This window comes from Schistocerca gregaria, chromosome 1 (genome assembly GCF_023897955.1).
Source record: "Schistocerca gregaria isolate iqSchGreg1 chromosome 1, iqSchGreg1.2, whole genome shotgun sequence".
Taxonomy (NCBI): Eukaryota; Metazoa; Arthropoda; class Insecta; order Orthoptera; family Acrididae; genus Schistocerca; species Schistocerca gregaria.
This window is the reverse complement of record NC_064920.1, coordinates 858130022-858154634: the sequence shown is the minus strand read 5'-3', so window position 1 is coordinate 858154634 and position 24613 is coordinate 858130022. Positions and strand designations below refer to the sequence as shown.

The window sequence follows — 24613 nt, the reverse complement described above, 5'->3', positions numbered from 1 at the left end:
ATAAAACTCATGTAAAATGATGCTGGCATGATGTTGGCCACCGAGTAGTGTTTACAAACATTATGTGGTTAAGTTTCTTGACAGCAGGGTGCTCTACTTAGCAGATTTAAACTGGTGAACATATAAAAGTTGGAACAATTCATGCTGAATCTCCTGCCGCTGCCAAACTTTACTCTGCACGGTGGCCGACAGGAGTAACTACATTCTCTACAGCGCATGGCCAGTTTTGTGATTGTCGTAATCATTGTCACACCTCTGTTGAACCATATTTAGTGTTTTTTGTCTTTTGGCTGCTCGTAGCTCTAGTTGACACCTTTATTAAGTTTGCATTGCTCAAATGTTTTTGGTTTAAACACTACATGAATTATGTATACTCTCATGCTGAGAAAAATGTGTTTCAAGGATTTATTCTCATTGTTAAGTGCAATATTTATGTATACATTTTTGTCATGTAACAAGAAATCCAACACGAGTGATAGTTTGCATGTGTGTTATTTTCTTCATAACTGAGGAAGCACAGTACGGGATATCTACAAAAAGACTACTACAGTTCAAGAGATGCAGAACAACAGATATGCAAACACAACACAAAATACTTATGTAAATCTTTGTACTTGATATCAAGAAAAAATTATCAAAAAGCACTGTGCTAAGAATGAAAAAATATCTAACTGAAGCAGCGTTTCATTATTTAAATAATGAATTATAGCTACAGATGTTCCAAAAACACCGATAATGACTCTGACTTCCAAGCATTTCTGCTCCAGCTAGAGATGGTTCTTGGTTCACTTTATAGGAAGTACCAAAAATTAGTTATATGTGGTGACTTCAATTTTAATTTTGTACGTGACTGTGCTAGAAAAAGGATATTGGAAGGGCACCTACATTCATATTATCTGACGCAGATTGTGTTGTTTTCCAACCAGAGTGCAGCGGAACAGTACCACAACCATAGACAATATTTTTATTCATTCTTCATTATTAGATTGTCATTCTGTTAGTAAAAGGGTGAATGGCCTTTCAGACCATGATGCACAAATTTTAACGCTAAAAAGTTTTTGTGCTCAAATAAATGTTATATATAATTACAAAATATGTAGAAAAGCTAATCCAATGGCAATAGAGAGGTTTTTGAGACCTTGTTAAGAAACAAGAGGGGGCAGGATGTTTATAGTGCCAATAACATAGATGACAAATATAATGCTTTCCTTACACATTTCTCATGCTCTTTGAAAGCTGATTTCTATTAGAATGTTCTAAACAGGGTACTAGCAATAAAAGGCAGCCTGAGTACCTGATTAATGGGATAAGGATATCATGTAGAACAAAGTGGAAATTATATCAATATGTTAGAAACAGTCACTATCGAGTTACAGTAGCCCATTACAAACAGTATTGTAAGGTGCTTAAAAATGTCATTAGGAAGGCAAAAAATATGTGGTATGCAAATAGAACAGCTAATTCAGAGGATAAAGTTAAAATCATATGGTCAGTTGTGAAGGAAGTGTCTGGTTAGTATCACAAGGTCGACGATATAAAGTGATTTCAAAATAAAAATATTTCTGTTACTGTGTTACTGGTAAGTCAGATATATGTACAGCATTTAACAATCACTTTCTGAGCATTGCTGGTGAATTAAACAAAAACTTAGTTTCTACATGTTATATGTGGTGACTTCAATATTAATTTTGTATGTGGCTGTGCTAGAAAAAGGATATTGGAAGAGCACCTAAAATCATATTATCTGATACAGATTGTATTTTTTCCAACCAGAGTGCAGTGGAAAATGTCTTTCTGAGACTGAAGTCGGAAATACTCCTCTGTGATAGTAGTAAGTGGGAGATTGAGTCAATAATTAAATCACTGAAGACTAGGAACTCTCACGGACATGATGGAGTACCTAGTAGAACATTAAAGTACTGTGCTGAACATGTTAGCCCTGTACTTAGCTACATTCCTTTAAGAATGATCAGTTTTCTGAATGACTTAAGTACTCAGTAGTAAAGCCTCCTTATGAAAAGGGACAAAGGAATAATGTAGACAATTTTAGACCTATTTCTATGCCATCAGTATTTTCTTAAGTTACTGAAAGAGCTGTATATGTAAGAATAACTGATCATTTTCTTTCACATCATTTGCTATCAAACGTACAATTCTGTTTTAGAAGTAGTTTAACAACTGAAAATGCTATATTCTCTTTTCTCTGCGAGGTACTGGATGGATTAAACAAAAGGATTCGAACACTACACATCTTATTTATTTAAATAAGGCATTTGATTGTGTTGATCACAAAATATTGCTCCAGAAGTTAGACCATTATAGAATACAGTCAGTAGCTCACAATTGGTTCATCTCTTGCTTAAACAACAGACAGCAAAAGGTCATTATCCACTGCGTTGAGAACAACTGTCATATGATGTGGCGTCTGAGTGGAACATGGACAACTGTGGAATGCTGCAGGGATCAGTGGTCGGATGACTCTTGTTCCTTATTTATATAACTTATACGCCCTCTAGTATCACAGGTGATTCTAAAATATTTCTGTTTGCTGATGGCAGTAGCTTGGTAGTAAAGGATGGCGGCATTGGCACTGTTTCAAACAGCGCAGTTCATGACATAAGTTCATGGCTTGTAGAAAATAAATTAATGCTAAACCATAGAAAGACTCAGTTTACCATGGAAAGACTCAGTTTTTACATTTTCTAACACACAATTCAACAAAATTCAAAGTTTTAATTTCAGAGAAAGGGCATATGATTAGTGAAACTGATTGGTTCAAATTTCTTGGTGTTCAGATGGATAGTAAACTGTCATGGAAAGGCCCCGTTCAGGATCATGTTCAAAGGCCTAATGCTGCTATTTTTACTATTCAAATGGTGTCTGAAGTAAACGATAGCTCGACATGAAAAGTAGTTTACTTTGCTTATTTTCGTTCACTTATGACATATGGTGTTCTATTTTGGGGTTACTCTTGCCATTCTCAAAGGATAGTTTTCACAGAAATGGATGGTTCTTGCAGTAAGTGGCATACGTTCATGAACCTCTTGCCGAACCCTGTTCACTAGTCTGGGCATTCCGACATGGGCTCTTAATATATATATTCCTTACTGTCATTTCTTGTTAACAATATATGCATATTCCTAAGAATTAGCAATTTTCACTCGGTTAATACTAAGTAGAAATCCAATCTGCATTTGGGTCGCACTTTCTTGATTCTTGTGCAGAATCGATTTTCAATAAGCTACCGCAAGAATTCAAAAAACTTAACAGTAATCAATGCACTTTCAAATCAAAGCTGAAGAGTTTCCTCACAGGTCACTCTTTCTATGTCAAAGATTTCCTTGAAAAATTAAGCTGATTCCTGTGTTATATTGTTGATTGCATTTACACAAACTTATGGCTTGTACTTTTTTGGATTCATAAACATTTTATTTTATCTGTTATTACTTGCGTTGTAACTTAATGTACTGACACATTTCATTTCATGACCTTGGAGATTTGTTCCTCAATTACGTCTTACAAAACTATACATGTAAAATAATAATAATAATAATAATAATAATAATAATAATAATAATAATAATAATAATAATAATACATTTCCCCAGTACACATAAATATATTGCGTACCTATTACAGCCGACAGCTGGTTTTCATTTTCAATAATGTTGTATCCAAGATAAGCCAAGTACTCAAATGTTTTTTGCACATCAAGCAATGTGATCAATGTCCACTGACACATGTAACCTTGCAAGGTAATCCAACCCTGTAAAAAAATTCTAAATTATTTACTGTGATATAGAATCACATAAACTTAGTTTACTATCAGGAAATGTACTGCTGATGACCATCAAAAGGAAACTTCACTTAAATGTGAATAGAAAGAAGCTTGTCTATCCAGTGGCAGTGACTACCTAAAACAAAAGTGACTAAGAAAGCTAGCTTCAGGTGCCACAGACTCCTTCATCAGCCAAAGGAAGGAAAGGGTTTGAGAAAACAAGAACAAACATGGAAAATGTCACCTAGGCTCTGTGGTTAAAGAAGACAGAAGAAAAAGAAGCTCAATAACAGCTGATTATTTTCTATCTATACTTCATAAAAACATATGGCTGGAGATTGTGAGGAGATTTTGCAGCAGTTTTAAGAAAGTAAACAAAGCAAAAATGACAAAAGCTAATGCTCCAACAGAAATTTGAAATTAACAATTATAGAAAATATAGATCGCTACTCACCATAAAGACAACACATTAAGTTGCAGACAGGTATGGTGAAAAGACTGTTACATACTAAGGTTCTGGCCAAAGCCTTCATTCACATAAGCAAGCACACCTCACACACAAGAGTGCTATCTCTGGCTGCTCTGGCCAGAGATAGCAGTTTTTGTTTTTCTTTTCTGATGAAGGCTTTGTCCACCTTTCTGCAGATCAACATGTCATCTTTACGGTGATAGCAATCTATCCTTTGCAGAACTGTTGATATTCCAACCTGGATTTTCGACTGTTTGAAACTGACTTATAAACTGACACGTTTATGATGTTATGTGCCATTACAGTAAATTTCATGGAGAAATATACATTAAGAAACATGAAGGTTCTGTAATGGCAGTAAATTAAGAATAAAGTATATGTGATAAGTCTTCAAAACTATAGCCAACAAAGATATAATAAACATGTTAATGTTTCTTAAGTGTTAACGTTACATATAAGTACACAAGGTAATCATCATACAGTCCAGTAAATTAAGAATAAAGTATATGTGATAAGTCTTCAAAACTACTGCCAATGTAAAAGGCTGTGCAGTGCAGGCATGTCAGCTGATAAATGACATGTGTAGTTTCACACGTGGCCCTGCCTTGAATTGTGTCTGTTTTACCAGTAGCGGGGCTGGAGTAGGTGGTTGTGGGGGGATGCGTGGGGCAAGTTTTGCAGCGGGGTCGGTTATAGGGGTAGGAACTGCTCGGTAGAGAAGGTAGTCTGGGAATATCGTAGGGTTTAACAAGGATGTTATGGAGGTTAGGGGGGCGACGAAAGGCAACTCTGGTTGGTGTGGGGAGAATTTTGTCAAGGGATGATCTCATTTCAGGGGTTGACTTGAGAAAGTCATATCCCTGGCGGAGTAATTTGTTGATGTATTCGAGGCCAGGATAATATTGGGTGACGAGTGGGATGCTTTTGTGTGGTCTGGGGCTAGGAACATTGTTGTTGGACAGGGAGGAATGTATTGCTCGGGAGATCTGTTTGTGGACAAGGTCTGCAGGATAGTTGCGGGAGAGGAAAGCACTGGTCCGGCTATTGGTGTAATTGTTGAGGGATTAGTCACTGGAGCAGATACGTTTGCCACAAATACCTCGGCTGTAGGGAAGGGAGCGTTTGATGTGGAATGGATGGCAGCTATCAAAGTGAAGGTACGGTTGTTTGTTTGTGGGTTTGATATGGACAGAGGTGTGGATGTGAGCTTCAACAAGATGAAGGTCAACATCCAGGAAGGTGGTTTAGGTTTTGAAGAAGGACCAGGTGAAATTCAGATTCGAAAAGGAGTTGAGGTTAAGGAGGAAATTGAGGAGTGTTTCTTCACCATGAGTCAGACCACAAAGATGTCATCTATAAACCTATACCAGGCCAGGGGAAGCAGCTGCTGGGTCTTCAGGAAAGCCGCCTCCATGCGGCCCATGAAGAGGTTGGCATAGGACGGAGCCATTCTGGTTCCCATGGCTGTTCCCCCGATTTGTTTGTAGGTCTGGCCTTCAAAAGTGACATAATTATGAGTGAGGATGAAGTTAGTAAGTGTGATAAGGAACGAGGTTTTTGGAAGATCTTCAGGTGGGCATTGGGAGAGGTAGTGCTCAAGGGCAGAGAGACCATGAGTATGTGGGATGTTTGTGTAAAGGGATGTAGCATCTATGGTGACAAGAAAGGTTTCAGGTGGGAGAGGAGTGGGTGCTATAATGGGACGGCCAGGATGGTTCTCTTTGTGGATTTTGGGTAATAGGTAGAAGGTAGGGGTACATGGCTCAGGTGGAGTGAGTAAGTATATGGAAGCCGTTGTGAGGCCTTGTGAGGGACCTTGGATTTTTAGGATTTTCTGCAGCTCAGTCTGGATGGAGGGAATGGGATCCTGGGTAACAGCTTTGTAGGTTGAGGTGTCGGAGAGTTGACACAGTCCTTCTGCCACATACTCCACATGGTCAAGTACCACAGTTGTGGAGCCTTTATCCGCCGGGAGGATGACAATAGAGCGGTCTGTTTTCAGCTCCTTAATGGCACGGGATTCAGCTGGGGTGATGTTGAGGGTTGTCGGGATGTTCTTCAAGAAGGACTGGGAGGCAACACTGGATGTGGGGAATTCATGAAATGTCTGCAAAGGATGGTTTTGGGGGAGGGGAGGTGGATTCCTTTGAGAAGGCGGTCGGTTCTAGACAAGGTTCAACACTGGGTCTAGTATTTGGGGGCTGTGTTTGGGTAGTGAAGTGATATTTCCAGTAGAGGTTCCGGGTGAATGAGAGGAGATCTTTAACCAGGGCAGTGTGGTTGAATTTAGGCGTGGGGCTAAAGGTTAAGTCTCTTGATAGAACAGATGTCTCTGGAGAAGAGAGGGATCTGGATGAGAGGTTTAGAACTGATTTGGGACTGGTGACATGTGGCATTTGACTGTGTTTGTAGTAGAGATTTGGTCTGTGTGAGGTATGTGCTGGAATGGGGAGACTGAGTAGGGTAGCTAGGTTAGGTTTGTTGGCTATGAGGGGGGTTTGTTGAAGGTTCTGTTGTGGTTGGTGTTTGTGAGTGATAGGGAGAGGGACCCCACTTCTTAGGTGTTGCACTAGCACTGTGGATAGTTTATCCAGGTGGGTGTGACATGGAACTCAAGTTTGCAGCTGTCTTCTAGGATGATGTTCCTGAGTGTGTTCTCCAAGCAAGGGTTTGAAGGGTGGAGGACTTTGAAGAGAGATAGGAGCTGTTGGGAGTGGTGGTTACATGAAGTAGTGTAGAGATTCAGGACAAGTTGGGTAAGGGCTAAGGATTGAAGGTTTTGGAAGTCCAGGAGAGACTGGTGGAAGGACAAATTGCACCCAGAGATGGGAACTTTTAAGGTAAGTAATTCCAAAGGTTAAGCAGGACCGGAGGAAAAGTATGTGGGATTGCAGTTTGGGTAAGGTGAATGCATGTTTCCGGAATGAATGTAAATAATGTGGTATAGGATTAGGGTACATAGTGGGTATCTGGTGGGTAGGGAAATTAAATAACTAAAGTTAAAATAGTAATCTTAAGAAGGAATAAAACGTGGAAGGAAGGACGAGAGAGAAAGAAATTGTATTGGTAATGTTCAATACCAAAGGAAGACCACTAAATAAGAAAAATACGGAAAAAGTTGGCAACAACTGCCCAGACTACCTTCTCTACCTAGCGGTTCCTACCCCTGTAACTGACCCCGCTGCAAAACCTGCCCCATGCATCCCCCCCCCCCCACAACCACCCACTCCAGCCCCGCTACTGGTAAAACATACACAATTCAAGGCAGGGCCACGTGTGAAACTACACATGTCATTTATCAGTTGACATGCCTGCACAGCACAGCCTTTTACATCGGTATGACAACAACTAAACTGGCTGAGCGCATGAACGGACACAGACGAACTGTCCGCCTAGGCAATGTCCAATACCCAGTAGGGAGCATGCCCTCCAGCATAATTCTAGGGACCTAGGAACCTGCTACACCATATGTGCCATTTGGCTTCTCCCACCCAACACCCGTCCCTCTGAACTGCGGAGATGGGAACTTGCACTCCAACACATCCTTTCATCCCACCATCCCGCTGGACTGAACCTACGTTAAACAACCTCATTCCCATTTACTCTTCGGTCTTCTCCTCTTTCCCTTTCCTCTGTAGCCATTCACGCATCTTTTCATCCTACATAGTTGTGTTTACCTTTATACTATATACCTCTTTACTTCTGTATGCATCCTCTTTGGTTTGAAGCTGGCACAATACTTACAGTAGAATATCTTTGGCTTCCCTCTGACAACCATGCCTCCATCCTTGCTACCCTCCCTGTTTTCCTTTCCCTTTTGCTACATAACCTGGGTTGTGAGTAACTAAATCCACTTTCCCTTCTTCCCTTTCTTTCCCCTCTCTCCTCCCTGATGAAGGAACATTTATTCTAAATACTAGGAACATATATTTTCGGTTGTTTTTTGTGTATCTATCGGCTGTACTGAGCTGAGGTAAGTACTGGCCAGCCCCTCTATCACTTTGTTAGTATTTGTTTCAAATAGATATTAGGCCTGTTATAGTAGAAGTAAGCTATAGGCTGTTCAGTCAGTTCTTCATGTCACCTTTTAAGTGTGATAATGATCACTTACTGCTATGGTTGCAATACAGTAAACAAAGGTCACCTCGTGAATGGGGTAGTTTTTACAATGTAAGTCCATTGCAGATTGAAAGGGAATATGATGCATAGCTATAGCCATACTTTTGAAATGTTTGGCATCCTTTATAAATATACATATATATGAATACACAGGATAAATAAATACACTGTTGTCCAAAATTAAAGTGACAAACTGCAATTTCCTCATACTGTGTATAATTCATGTTAGACTCATGCAAACGGTCAACAGATATTCATATGCTTGTGTTCTGACGGAAGATGGCATTCCAGTTAATGGACAACCGCACTGACGATGATGTCGGGGCATCTATCAAAGGGGGTAGTGTTTGCCAGGTAGTCCCACATCCACAATCACTGCATACACAGTCACAGACAGTGCGGTATGGTATAGAGAGGAAGCCTACCAGACTCTGCAGTGTGTAAAGGAACTGAAAATATTGTGACTTAATCGCAGAGGTGCTGAAAAATTGTTCCAGTGACACACCAGAGAAATATCTGGTAAACTTTTTATCTTTGAGAGACATAGGAACAATTTCGCCCTTCGTTTTTTATTTCTTGTATGAACGACTACTTTTTGTTCTGATGGGCTGGTGGGATGTCGTACTGTCTAATTACTAGTGTGTGTGTGTGTGTGTGTGTGTGTGTGTGTGTGTGGTAAATGAATGAGTTAAATAAAAGACGCAAGATGTGTTTTATATTATTTTCATCGCACAACAAGCCTTATTCCCATGCCTATGGAGTATTTATGTTAAGCAGAGAAGGCGAGTTTTAGATGGAACCGAAGATCTTCAAAACAGCGCTGCTCAACAATAGAGGTATGTGATTGTGCTCTCTACTTTCCTTTCGTGGCCGCTAAAATTACTTCCGATTCGTTTTGCCGAGACATTCAGAACCTGCAATCTTCTTTTTCCTATAAAAATACTAGTCCGATGCAAAAGAAATACTCTTAGATTTAAATAATTGCCATTCTTTTACCCAGGCCACGGGGAATGATAGAACGTACGTGCCTCTACTCTGAATGTACGTTCGCAATCTCCGAGTGTGTTACGACGAAATTATTTCACAATGAAAATTTCTCATCAGACCGCAACCACTCGCACGCGAATGTACGTACCCTCTGAATGTATCTAGTCAGTTTTGCGCGTTGTTCAAAAGCTTTACTTTTAATATTCAGTGGATTACATTTCCGAAATTAATTTTTGTTTGTGCTGCAAATCGTACTTCACGCGAAGTATTTATTACGTAAGTTTCAGGCTCAATTTAATAATAAAAAAAAAAGATTCCGAATAATAGAAATAAAGAATAACAATCAAACAAATCAAACCTAAATAAACAGAAAGAGGGAACGTTACAAGTGGAAGGTCATGTGAAGAAAGGAAGTTGGACAGTAGGAAACTGATATAGCACGATGCTAAGTCGCTCTAATTTCTCACATGTGGCAACAGTTTAGAGAGACAAACTGTATCCCTAAGACCGAGAAAGGGCCCACTACATGTGAAATTGGGAAGGAAGACCATTTTTGGCTGCAAGGGCACAACGGTATCGCCTTTGTACTGCACGGCAACTGGAATCTGACCTCGCAGAATCCACTGGACATGTTTTACAAGAGGCAAACAGTACAAAAGTCTTCACCAGAGTGGCCTTTAATGCCAGAGACCTGCTATATGTGTACTTCTGACGTGTCTTCACATAAGAGAACATGTACAGTGGAGTCGTCAACATGCTGCCTGGATATCCTACAGTGGGCCAATGTTCTTTTTACAGATGACTCCCAATTTTGTCTGGAGAATGATTCTCGATGGATTTGCAACTGGAGCTGTCAGGTATCGGGACGAGATCTTGGGATCTCATGTTCAGTTGTTGTGAGGTGCTGTGGGCCCAGTCTTCACACTGACAGACAATAATGCTCGACCTCACAGAGCACGAGTAATTGATGTTTTCTTGGAAATGGAGGAAATTCCATGCATGAGGTGGCCTGCTCACTCTCCCGATCTGAATCCCATAGAACACGTTGGGGGCGCATTAGAGAAATGGGTTGCATCACATAAGCATGCACCAACTACCCTCCAAGACTTGTGAGCAGCTCTACAGGAAGAATGGATGTTATTGCCTCGTCATGAGAGTGATGGAATCATTCACGGCATATCCCGTTGTCAGGCCTGTGTTGCTACCACAGATGGTCACACGGATACTGAGCACATTAACCAGTTGTTAGAATATGAGTGCAAATCTGTTAAGTTGGAACAAATCAAGAACAGTTTTGTCTAGCTTTATACATATTGCAGCTGTTTATGTTCTGTATTCTTTACACTATTTCTACTTATTACCACTTGTTTGTACTGTTTTGTGGCAAAATAAATGCAACATTGCAAAATTTCCATTTGTTGCTTTAATTTTGGATACCAGTGTAGTAAGCCTTACAGCAACACATACAATGTCATAACTTTGATTGTTATTAAACCTCCACTTTTTCAAAAGTTACAAAGAAAAAGTTAACACAGAGCTATAGCTAATTGTACACACAGCACAACATATTTAGTCAGAAATGTGGGTAATATGGTAAAGCTAAATATAATATGTTTGGTTTTGAAAATCTGAACAATAAGCTTTTTCTTCTTATGATAATACTTGCTTTACTGTCAGCGGACAAAGGATTAACAATAAAGAGGGAAAAGTTATATTATTTATATGGCTGAAAAAAGAGAAAAAAGAAATAATTTTATAGCACTGACCTGAGAATTTGTTACAACAGTGTTGCACACGTCATTGCCCCAAAGAGGAACAGGACATGCTGAGAAGAGACTTTCAGATTCTTTGGGTGAAAGGGCTCCATCTTTGTCCTTGTCATGATGATTGAATAATGTAGAAAGGAACTGTTGACCCTTGTGACTCAGTTCCGTGGTACAGCCACTGTGTACTCGAAGACTGATAAAATAAAACTGAAAGTATAAGCTTTAGCATACAACAATTCTAGCTGATAAAAACTTTTCATTCACTTGAAAATCAAACCTTAAGTAATCACACAACAAATGAAATGTGAAGCACCAACTCCAAACAAGTAAATGAAGTAATTTAAATTCCAAATATTCCAAAAACTTATCTGGAGCTCTCCTTCAAGTTTTATGCACTGCTGACCCCTCTCAAACCATGATAAATCTGTGTCATATGACATATGCCAATATGTATGAATGAGTTTACTGTTAGAAACACTTGTGTTTTAGACTACTGTGAGCAGATGTAAAGACACTGTGAAAGAAGATTATTTGAGATTTAAAGCAGCTTCACGTTTGACACACAAACGTTTGAGCTTCTGTCTAAAACTGCACCTCTGATACTGCCATTGGCTCCAATAGTTATGCAAAATAGGCTTTACCAAAGATGAATATTCAAAGTTTGAATATAAAAAATAAAAAAGTCAAATAGCAACAATATTTTCATATGTATATTCAAGGCAGTCAAGGATAATGGCTGTCCGCTGTGTTGCCTCAGCCCATAACAAAGGAATTAAATTGTTATAAATCACTTGGGTATATCTACTGTGGAGAGGATTAGTGAAATTACCCAAGAAACCTCTGCAACAGACAACAGTATTTACGCAGTGGGAACTGATGTCAGGAACAATTTACAGTGAGAGTTTGAGGTAAAGTCAGTATTTAAGAGTGCAGTTTTTCAAGTGTCGTTCAGTTACTTCTTAGGGTGATGCAGCCTACACTTATCGGTCACTCTTGAGCCATAAATGTGATTGTAATGAAGACTAAGAATTAGATTTTCTTAACTGAAGTTTATGCAAACACACTGAAGTGAAAATTAGTGAAAAATGTTATTGAGTTGAAAGGAGAAATTAAAATCATTACACACTTTTGAATATGAATTGAGGGAACTCAAACACGGAATAAATGTTACTTCAGTAGTCTCCATTTCAGCTGTGCTACAAGAAACTGCGATGCTGATTTCTGAAAATGACTGCCCTTCAAGATCTCTTGTTTAATTTTGTGGAGGGTCTCAAGTTTCAATGTTTAATGTAATTTGTTGTTCATTTTCAATACACTTATTTTCATGATATCTTGTAACCATTAATTACATAAGATGTTGAGTCGCAGATAGGCACAACAAACTGACAAGTCACAAATATAGCATTCAGCCAGTAAGGGCTTCGTCAAAATTAGATGACAAACACACATATACATACTCACACACATGACTGCAGTCTCAGAAGAGGAGGCTGGGGCAGGGAAGGGGAGGGGTAGTAGGGTGGGGGTGACGGACAGTGATGTGCTGTTGGGGAGCATACAGGGACGAGATAGAAAGAGGGTAGAGTTGCTAAGTGCAACTGAAAGGTTAGATGGAGGGCAGTGGAGAGGTGGGGCGGAGGGGGGGGGAGGAGAGATAGGGGAAAAGGAGAGAAGTAAAAAGACTGGGTGCAATGGAGGATGTGGGCTGTATTGTGCTGGAAGGGGAACAGAGAAGGGGCCGGTTGGGAGAGGGCAGTCACTAACGAAGGTTGAGGCCAGGACGGTTACAGGAACCTAGGATATATTGCAGGGAAAGTTCCCACCTGCGCAATCAGAAAAGCTGGTGTTGGTGGGAAGGATCCATATGGAACGGGTGGCACGGGCTTTGTAGCAATCACTGAAATGAAGGATGTCATGTTTGGCAGTGTGCTCAGCAACAGTGTGGTCCACTTGATTGTTGGCACTACTTACAAGCCACACTGCATCAACCATCCCGGCTGTATGGAACAGACGGCTACAAGACCACGCTGATCGTTAGTACAGCATCTTATGTCACACATCACTCCCACTTATATCATTAATCCATAGCTTCTAAATGATCACTCTCACTGCATCGCTCTCCTATATTTTTGCATGTTATTTGCTGCACCTTTCTGGTTGCCACACGATCTTGGATCTCATCCTACGAACACCTCCTCAGTCCGCACTCTTTCTCAGATCCATACCAACCCACCTCATCCAGGCACATCTGCCAGCCCCCTTCTTCATACTTTTCTGACCTCAAACCTGCCACCCACAATAAAAAATATATTTATTATTTATATCCTTTTCGATCTCACTGTGATTTCTCACCAATTTCAGTTAGTTTTCACCTTTTGCTATCATCAAGTCCCTCAAATTCCATCTCCTTTCCCCTCTTGCCTCCATTTCATCCTTCTCATGATTTTTCACTCATATTTGGTGTATTTTTGCGAATTTTTTGTCCTTTTGTCCTTTTTTCCAACTAAGGCAAGCCTTTCCGCTCCCGGGATTGGAATGACTCCTTACCCTCTCCCTTAAAACCCACATCCTTTCGTCTTTCCCTCTCATTCCCTCTTTCCTGATGAAGCAACTGTGGGTTGCGAAAGCTTGAAATTTGTGTGTGTGTTTATTGTCTCTATCAACATACCAATGCTTTCGTTTGGTAAGTTACAGCATCTTTGTTTATATATATAGGGTGTTACAAAAAGGTACGGCCAACTTTCAGGAAACATTCCTCATACACAAATAAAGAAAAGATGTTATGTGGACATGTGTCCGGAAACGCTTAATTTCCATGTTTGAGCTCATTTTAGTTTCATCAGTATGTACTGTACTTCCTTGATTCACCGCCAGTTGGCCCCATTGAAGGAAGGTAATGTTGACTTCGGTGCTTGTGTTGACATGCGACTCATTGCTCTACAGTACTAGCATCAAGCACATCAGTATGCAGCATCAACAGGTTAGTGTTCATCACGAATGTGATTTTGCAGTCAGTGCAATGTTTATAAATGCGGAGTTGGCAGATGCCCATTTAATGTATGGATTAGCAAGGTGCAACTGCTGTGGCGCGGTACGTTTGTATCGAGACAGATTTCCAGAACGAAGGTGTCCCGACAGGAAGACGTTCGAAGCAATTGATCGGCGTCTTAGGGAGCACAGAACATTCTAGCCTATGACTTAAGACTGGGGAAGACCTAGAACGATGAGGACACCTGCAACAGATGAGGCAATTCTTCGTGCAGTTGACGATAACCCTAATGTCAGCGTCAGAGAAGTTGTTGCTGCACAAGGTAACGTTGATCACGTCACTGTATGGAGAGTGCTACGGGAGAACCAGTTGTTTCCGTACCATGTACAGCATGTGCAGACACTATCAGCAGCTGATTGGCCTCCACAGGTACACTTCTGCGAATGGTTCATCCAACAATGTGTCAATCCTCATTTCAGTGCAAATGTTCTCTTTACGGATGAGGCTTCATTCCAACGTGATCTAATTGTAAATTTTCACAATCAACATGTGTGGGCTGACGAGAATCCACACGCAGCAATCACGTCATCAACACAGATTTTATGTGAATGTTTGACATGTGGTTCATGCACGATGGAGCTCCTGCACAATTCAGTCAAAGTGTTCGTACGCTTCTCAACAACAGGTTCGGTGACTGATGGACTGGTAGAGGCGGACCAATTCCATGGCCTCCACGCTCTCCTGACCTCAACCCTCTTGACTTTCATTTATGGAGGTATTTGAAAGCTCTTGTCTACACAACACCAGTACCAAATGTAGAGACTCTTGGTGCTCTTATTGTGGACGGCTGTAATACAATATGCCATTCTCCAGGGCTGCATCAGCGCATCAGGGATTCCATGCGACGGAGGGTGGATGCATGTATCCTCGCTAACGGAGGACATTTTGAACATTTCCTGTAACAAAGTGTTTGAAGTCACGCTGGTACGTTCTGTTGCTGTGCGTTTCCATTCCATGATTAATGTGATTTGAAGAGAAGTAATAAAATGGGCTCTAACATGGAAAGTAAGCATTTCCGGACACATGTCCATATAACATATTTTCTTTCTTTGTGTGCGAGGAATGTTTCCTGAAAGTTTAGCCGTACCTTTTTGTAACACCTTGTACATATAAGAGAGATTTCTGCTTTTTCACTAAAAGAATTGACATGTTTTGTATACAACGTATTGTGTTTCAGACTAAACTCCATAAAAAAGAAATTAGTGTGTTACAATCAATATGTACCAACAGCTAAAATTACTCTTCTTTTAAAAATAATTGAAATTACAAAATTTCTGGAATATTTAAAATTCATATTATTAATTGCACAATCCAATGCTAATTATTAAATTTATTTCTAGATTAATTTACAAAATAATGATATATTTTAGTGAAGTTTTTCTCCTGTCGAGAAATTTTGTAAACTCTTTGGAGATTGTGAGTACTGCAAAATGTAAGGAGTGGTGGGCACGCCTCTGATGGAAGCAGACTTTTTCTGAATTTGTCAACAGCAATTAATTACTGGTCTTTTTATTGTGGAAAATGTAAAAACAGTGTCATGTTGAAAGAAGTGACAAAGAATAAAATTCAAGAATAATACAGAAAAATTTCATCAGTTATTTAGTCATCAAGAATCTAAGAAATCGAAATTTCAGCTGCAAGAATTTACCCCTAGACAATACTTTGTGCCATCGACAGTAGCAACGAGATAATGAACATAAGCAAAAAATTAATATGTTGTATATCTTACAACTCTCGAAGCTTTTGAAAACATGAAGATACTAAGACAATGAATTTAATGGTGATGTGTGTGAGAGTAAGATTACAACCTACTACATTTACCCCACCCTCCAAAACTCCCTTCCACCACCAAACAGAATCCAGAACCTGAACAGACCTGAAACACAGTCATCAACCTTTCCTCCAGAAGCCTTATCTCCCGAGGAAAAATCAGTGTTTTCCAAAGGCCTCACCTATTGCCCCACTCCCGAATTCAATCACACAGGACTTATTAAAGACCTTCTCTCCTTCTCCCAGTTCCTACAGTGGACACACTTTTCGCCACCAACCCTACCAATCAGACTCAACCTAAGACCAATGTTGAACTCTGCCTAACTCAGTTCACTGCTCCGTCCAACCATGATCCACTGCCACTACCTACAAATCACCCCCTGTTAACTTTCCAGAATTTTTTAACCTCGAACATTCCACTCCCCGCAGTCCTACCTACTACATGATTCCTAAAGTGCATTAACCCAACCATCCAGGACACCCATTGTGGCCAGTTACTGTGCCCCCTCTGACAGAATCTTTGCTCTTGGATGCCAACACCATCAACCTGTTATCCAGAACCTACCCTTCTTTATAAAAGACCAACCATTTCCTCCACTGTTCCCGTCCCTTTACCACACAGTGCCCTGCTCATCCCTATTGATGCCAGATCCTTTACACTAACATCCCTAATGCCCATGGCCTTACTGTTATTGAACACTATCTTTCCCAACAACCGATGGATTCCAAACCAACAACCTCCTTCCTAGTCACCATGGCCAGCTATATCCTCACCCACAATTACTTCTCCTTTGAAGGCATTACCTATGAAGAAATCTGGGTTACAGCTATGGGCACCCACACGGTACCAACCTATGCTAACACATTCATGGGTCATCTAAAGGAATCTTTTCTAAACACCCAAAATCCTAAACGTCTCACCTGTTTCAGATTCACTGATGACATCTTTGCGATTTGGATCGAGGGTGAGGACACCCTATCCACATTCCTCCAGAACCTCAACAACTTCTCCCCCATTTGCTCCACCTGGTCCTCTTCAACCAAACAAGTCACCTTCCTATATCTTGCCCTCCACTTCCAAAGATGGCTACATCAGTAACTCTGTCCATATCAAACCTACTAACCACCAGCAATACCTCCACTTTGATAGCCATCACCTGTTCCATAACAAGAAATCCCTTCGATACAGCATAACCAACCGTGGTCAGCGCATTTGCAGTGATGAGCAGTCCCTCTGGAAATATTCCGAGGGCCTCACTGAAGCCTTCAGAAACCGCAATTACTCTCCCAACCTTGTACAAAAACAAATCTCCCATGCCTTATCTTTACAGTCTCCCACCACCTCACAAAGTCCCGCCATCCAGCCACAGAGGAGCATCCCCCCCCCCCCCACCCCCCCCCCCCCCACCCCCCCCCCGACATGAGAAATATCCTGTCCCTTAGCCTTCCCACCACTCCCACAGTGGTATTCCGCCTTCCACTGAACCTGCACAATATACTTTTCCATCCCTACACAATCCCTGCTCCCAACCCCTTACCTCATGGTTCATATCCTTCAACAGACCCAGATGCAAGAGTTGTCCTATACATCCTCCCACCACCATCTACTCCAGTCCAGTCACAAACATCACCTATGCCATCAAAGGCAGGGCTACCTGTGAAACCAGTCACGTGATCAACACGCTAAGCTGCAACCATAGTGCTGCAGTCTATGTAGGCATGACAACCAACAAGCTGTCTGTCCACATGAATGGCCACCGACAAATTGTGGCCAAGAAACAAGTAGACCACCCTGTTGCTGAGCACGCTGCCAAACATGACATCCTTCATTTCAGTGATTGTTTCACTGCGTATACCATTTGGATACTTCCCACCAACACTAGCTTTTCTGAATTTGCTCAGGGGGGAACTTTCTTGCAATATATCCTCCGTTCCATAACCCTCCTAGCCTCAACCTTCATTAGTCACTGTCCTCTCCCATCCAGCCTCTTCTCTGTTCCCTTTCCTCACTAGACAGTGCACATGCTCCATCACACCCAGTCTTTATACTTTTTTCCTTTTCCGCTATCCACCCCTGATTACATGGACACACAGAACATGGACATACGATGGCAGCCCTTCAAGATGGAGGCATGGTTTATTCCCCACACTGCTCTGCTCCCCCGGGACAGTCCAAGTTCTCGTTTGTTTATGGTCGTGGTTGTCTGCCACAACATACTGTCCACATAATAATCTTAATATTGTTTACATTGCTCATTACATGTGAGATATTTTCTGTCATTTTTGATTAACTGTAAGCAAATTGTAGAAAGTTTATCTGGAAATAGCTGCTCATAAACACCCCGGGCCAGACTTTTCTGAATATATCCCATTGCATGAAAATATGGCTGCACTCATAAAATTACATTATGGTAAACTACAATAAGTGTTGGTACTCTGGTTGCGACAACAGTTTTAAGCTAGCATCAATTTACAGTATTATAAGGCATCATGTCTCACATGCTTATAAAAGTGAACATAAGCAACGAACATTAATGACACACTGAGCTGCAATCCATGGTCCATCCTAGAACACCTAAGAGCCAAGTGACATGTCTATGTGACTATAATGTCTCTTACCCTCTTCCTTATATCAAAGTGATTATGGGAGGAAGGAGGAGAGGGAAGCGGAGAGGGAAGAGCAGAGATAGGGGGAGGGAGAGAGATAGGGGGAGGGGGAGGGAGAGACATAGGGGGAGGGGGGAGAGAGATGGGGGAGAGGGAGGGAGGGACATAGGGGGAGGGGGAGGGAGAGACATAGGGGGAGGGGGGAGAGAGATGGGGGGAGAGGGAGGGAGGGACATAGGGGGAGAGGGAGGGAGGGACATAGGGGGAGAGGGAGGGAGGGATGGAGGGACATAAGGGGAGAGGGAGGGAGGGATGAGGGACATAAGGGGAGGGGGAGAGGGAGGGACAGAGGGGGAGCGGAAGGGGCAGAGGGGGAGCGGGAGGGGGAGCGGAAGGGGCAGAGGGGGAGAGGGAGGGGACAATGAAGGGGGGGCGGGGAGAGGAAGGGGCGTGGGAGGCGAGAGGGAGGGGAAAGGGAGAGGCAGGCGAGAGGGAGGGGAAAGGGAGAGGGAGGCGAGAGGGAGGGGAAAGGGAGAGGGAGGCGAAAGGGAGGGGGAGGTGAGAGGGAGGCGAGAGGGAGGGGAAGGGAGGGGGAGGCGAGAGGGAGGGGAAGGGAGGGGGAGGCGAGAGGGAGGGGAAGGGAGGGGGAGGCGAGAGGGAGGGGAAGGGAGGGGGAGGCGAGAGGAGGGGAGAGGGAGGCGAGAGGGAGGGGAGAGGGAGGGGGCAGGGGAGAGTGGGGGGCTTAGGGGGAGGGAGGGAGGGAGGGTCATAGGGTGAGAGGGAGGGTGGGAGGGACATAGGGTGAGAGGGTGGGAGAGAAGGGGAGGGAGAGGGGGAGAGGGAGGGGGAGAGGGAGGGGGAGAGGGTGGGGGAGAGGGTGGGGGAGAGGGTGGGGGAGAGGGAGATGGGAGGGGGAGATGGGAGGGGGAGATGGGAGGGGGAGATGGGAGGGGAGATGGGAGAGGGAGATGGGAGAGGGAGATGGGAGAGGGAGATGGGAGGGGGAGTGGAGAGGGGGAGAGGGAGGGGTGGGGGAGAGGGAAAGGGGAGAGGGAAAGGGGAGAGGGAGGGGGAGGGGGAGAGGGAAAGGAGAGAGGGAAAGGAGAGAGGGAAAGGGGAGAGGGAAAGGGGAGAGGGAAAGGGTAGAGGGAGGGGGAGATCGAGGGGGAGAGGGAAAGGGGAGACGGAGCGGGAGTGGGAGGGGGAGAGGGAGGGGGAGTGGGAGGGCGTGAGGGAGGGGGAGAGGGAGGGGGCGAGGGAGGGGGCGAGGGAGGGGGCGAGGGAGGGGGAGAGGAAGAGGGAGGGGGAGAGGGAGGGGGAGAGGGAGGGGCGAGGGATGGGGAGGGGGAGGGGGAGAGGGAGGGGGAGAGGGAGGGGGAGAGGGAGGGGGAGAGGGAGGGGGAGAGGGATGCAGAGAGGGAGGGGGTAGGGAGGGGGTGGTGGAGGGGGAGGTGGAGGGGGAGAGGGAGGGGGAGAGGGAGCGGGAGAGGGAGGGGGAGAGGGAGGGGGAGAGGGAGGGGGAGAGGGAGGGGGAGAGGGAGGGGGAGAGGGAGGGGGAGAGGGAGGGGGAGAGGGAGGGGGAGAGGGAGGGGGAGAGGGAGGGGGAGAGGGAGCGGGAGAGGGAGCGGGAGAGGGAGGGGGAGAGGGAGGGGGAGAGGAGGGGGAGAGGGAGGGGGAGAGGGAGGGGGAGAGGGAGGGGGAGAGGGAGGGGGAGAGGGAGGGGGAGAGGGAGGGGGAGAGGGAGGGGAGAGGGAGGGGGAGAGGGAGGGGGAGAGGGAGGGGGAGAGGGAGGGGAGAGGGAGGGGAGAGGGAGGGGGAGAGGGAGGGGGAGAGGGAGGGGGAGAGGTGGGGTGTCGAGGGGGCTAGATGTTTTGGGTGCTGATTCAAAAGGGAAAAGTAGAGCTGCTCAATGGGAAGAAAGGGGAAATGACATAGAAAATGTGATCAACTTACGGTGGATGCAGGAATTCTTGCGCTATTTGACACTAGATCGCGTGTTTATCCAAATTTGCGTAGCACAGTCCAAGTTGTTTCATTTCTTCCCCTCTGAATAAAGAGGCAGTGAAGAAACAGAAAACCTAAAAGAGTGATAGAATCTTTTTATACTAAATGTATTCAAGGACATCAACATATATTTAGCACATGAAATAGATATTTTTAATGAGTATCTGCATATCACATAAATGGAATTTCATTTATCTTAAGTAGACCTTACATATCATAAATTTACCATTTTTTGTGATTGCATTTCCTGAAACTCCATTTGATAAATTGCGTCTTAAAACAGATTTTACATCTTCTAATGCCTGTGGCTGCAATGGAGCATTGAAACACCGTTTTTGGAAAAAATTTAGTTCCTCATCATTTAGTAACTCATCATTGTCCACGTCACAGATCTGTGATTGAAGAACTAAGCATTAAAAAATGAAAGCACCAGATTAACAGAAAGCTACATGATTTTATGTAATGTTAACCCCAATTATTTGAAATATGTACCTTAAAAATTCTTGTTAGGGCTGCCTTACATTCTTCTGTGAGCTGCAAGGAAAAGATACACAATTAAATATAGTTTATACCATCACAAATAACTTCTCTTGGTGACTACTTAAAAAAAATAGCTTAGGGAGGAGGAGGAGTATAAGACAGTGCATCCTCCAGTTTCGAGAAGACTTACAAATATTACATGTACAGATGTTTGTTGCAAATTATGTACACATAAGAATATACTGTTGGACACATTTTATATAATGTTAATTCAATAGTAGCCAATGTTCAATCCACGACAAAGTGCCCCAATGGCAAAACTGAATGGAATGCATCTCAGTCTACAGCGAAATTTAATTTTTAAATTTCTGAAAACCAACAGAGAGAGCAACTGGGACTTTCATCTCAAATTAGTTAAGTCCTTACAAAAGATAGTAAATCCTTAAAAAAGAGACAGATGAAACTAACTTTCTTTTTTCAAAAAAGGAATGAATTGTTTTAAGCAAATACTAGCCTACATCATAAGACATTAGTATGGGTTACACTGTTATTAAATATTGATAGATAATCACCCTTACGATAAACAGACTCTTTGCAAGAAAAATTATAGAGGTTTATACATTCATTTGCAGATGCTATTTGTTGGGGGTCATCTTCTGTCTAAAGACTGGTTTTAATGCAGCTCTCCATGTTACTCTATCCTGTGCAAGCCTCTTCATCTCGGATAGCAACCTCCATCCTTATGAATCTGCTTACTGTATTCATCTCTTGGTCTCCCTCTATGATTTTTATCCTCCCCCCCCCCCCCCCCCCCACCTACACTGCCACTTCCCCCTCAACACTTAATTGGTGATACCTTGATGTTTCAGAATGTGTCCTACCAAGAGAATCCTTCTTTTAGTCAGGTTGTGTCACAATTTCTTTTCACCCCAATTCTATTCAGTACCTCCACTTTAGTTAGGGGATTTGCATTCTTCTGTAGCACAACATTTCAAAAGCTTCTATTATTTTCTTGTCTAAACTGTTTATCCTCCATGTTTCACTTCCATACATGGCTACATTCCACACAAATACTTTCAGAAAAGACTTCCTAACACTTACATTTATATTTAATGTTAACAAATTGTTGTTCTTCAGAAATGCTTTCCTTTCCATTGCCAGTCTACACTTTATATCCTCTCTGTATCAACAGTTATTTTGCTTCCAAAATAACAAAAATCATCAGCTACATGAAGTGTCTCATTTCCTGATCTAACAACAGCATCACCTAATTTAATGTGACTACATTCCATTATCCTTGTTTTGCTTTTGTTAATGTTTATCATTATCAGCAGAAAGAAAACTGGCGTTCTATGGATCGGAGGTTCTATGGATCAGAACGTGTAATGTCAGATCCCTTAATCGGGCAGGTAGTTTAGAAAATTTGAAAGGAGAAATGGATAGGTTAAAGTTAGATATAGTGGGAATTAGTGAAGTTCGGTGGCAGGAGCAACAAGACTTTTGGTCAGGCGAATACAGGGTTATAAATACAAAGTCAAATAGGGGTAAAGCAGGAGTAGGTTTAATAATGAATAAAAAAATAGGAATGCGGGTAAGCTACTACAAACAGCATAGTGAACGCATTATTGTGGCCAAGATAGACACAAAGCCCACACCTACTACAGTAGTACAAGTTTATATGCCAACTAGGTCTGCAGATGACGAAAAAATTGAAGAAATGTATGATGAAATAAAAGAAATTATTCAGATAGTGAAGGGAGACGAAAATTTAATAGTTATGGGTGACTGGAATTCAGTAGTAGGAAAAGGGAGAGAAGGAAACATAGTAGGTGAATATGGATTGGGGGTAAGAAATGAAAGAGGAAGCCGTCTGGTAGAATTTTGCACAGAGCACAACTTAATCATAGGTAACACTTGGTTCAAGAATCATAAAAGGAGGTTGTATACTGGAAGAACCCTGGAGACACTAAAAGGTTTCAGATAGATTATATAATGGTAAGACAGAGATATAGGAACCAGGTTTTAAACTGTAAGACATTTCCAGGGGCAGATGTGGACTCTGACCACAATCTATTGGTTATGAACTATAGATTAAAACTGAAGAAACTGCAAAAAAATGGGAATTTAAGGAGAGGGACCTGGTAAACTGACTAAACCAGAGGTTGTACAGAGTTTCAGGAAGAGAATAAGGGAACAAATGGCAGGAAGGGGGTAAAAAATACAGCAGAAGAAGAATGGGTAGCTTTGAGGGATGAAGTAGTGAAGGCAGCAGAGGAACAAGTAGGTAAAAAGACGAGGGCTAGTAGAAATCCTTGGGTAACAGAAGAAATATTGAATTGAATTGATGAAACGAGAAAATATAAAAATGCAGTAAATGAAGCAGGCAAAAAGGAATACAGAAAATGAGATCGACAGGAAGCGCAAAATTGCTAAGCAGGTATGGCTAGAGGACAAATGTAAGGATGTAGAGGCTTATCTCACTAGGGTTAAGATAGATACTGCCTACAGGAAAATTAAAGAGACCTTTGGAGATAAGAGAACCACTTGTATGAACATCAAGAACTCAGATGGAAACCCAGTTCTAAGCAAAGAAGAGAAAACAAAAAGGTGGAAGGAGTATATAGAGGGTCTATACAAGGGCGATGTACTTGAGGACAATATTATGGAATTGGAAGAGGATGTAGATGAAGGTGAAATAGCAGATACGATACTGCGTGAAGAGTTTGACAGAGCACTGAAAGACCTGAGTCGAAACAAGGCCCCGGGAGTAGACAACATTCCATTAGAACTACTGATGGCCTTGGGAGAGCCAGTCCTCACAAAACTCTACCATCTGGTGAGCAAGATGTATGAGACAGGCGGAATACCCCCAGACTTCAAGAAGAATATAATAATTCCAATCCCAAGGAACGCAGGTGTTGACAGGCGTGAAAATTACCGAACTATCAGTTTAGTAAGTCACAGTTGCAAAATACTAACGCGAATTCTTTACAGACGAATGGAAAAACTAGTAGAAGCCGACATAGGGGAAGATCAGTTTGGATTCTGCAGAAATATTGGAACACGTGAGGCAATACTGACCCTACGACTTATCTTAGAAGCTAGATTAAGGAAAGGCAAACCTACATTTTTAGCATTTGTAGACTTAGAGAAAGCTTTTGACAATGCTGACTGGAATACTCTCTTTCAAATTCTGAAGGTGGCAGGGGTAAAATACAGGGAGTGAAAGGCTATTTACAATTTGTACAGAAACCAGATGGAAGTTATAAGAGTCGAGGGGCATGAAAGGGAAGCAGTGGTTGGGAAGGGAGTGAGACAGGGTTGTAGCCTCTCCCCGATGTTGTTCAATCTGTATTTTGAGCAAGCAGTGAAGGAAAGAAAAGAAAAATTTGGAGTAGATATTAAAATCGATGGAGAAGAAATAAAAACCTTGAGGTTCACCGATGACATTGTAATTCTGTCAGAGATAGCAAAGGACTTGGAAGAGCACTTGAATGGCTGGATAGCGTCTTGAAAGGATATTATAAGATGAACATCAACAAAAGCAAAACGAGGATAATGGAATGTAGTTGAATTTAGTCGGG

At 42.3% G+C, this 24613-nt stretch overlaps 1 protein-coding gene across 1 annotated transcript in view; it reads right to left on the bottom strand.

The window, feature by feature from the left end:
- The window catches only part of LOC126272764 (mitochondrial Rho GTPase-like), a 197568-nt gene that overhangs the window by 75927 nt on the left and 97028 nt on the right, over positions 1-24613 (bottom strand). Inside the window, 6 exon segments of the mRNA XM_049975891.1 lie at positions 3631-3766; positions 11120-11312; positions 20499-20530; positions 20532-20623; positions 20776-20941; positions 21042-21083. Coding sequence (XP_049831848.1) covers positions 3631-3766; positions 11120-11312; positions 20499-20530; positions 20532-20623; positions 20776-20941; positions 21042-21083 — 661 coding nt within the window.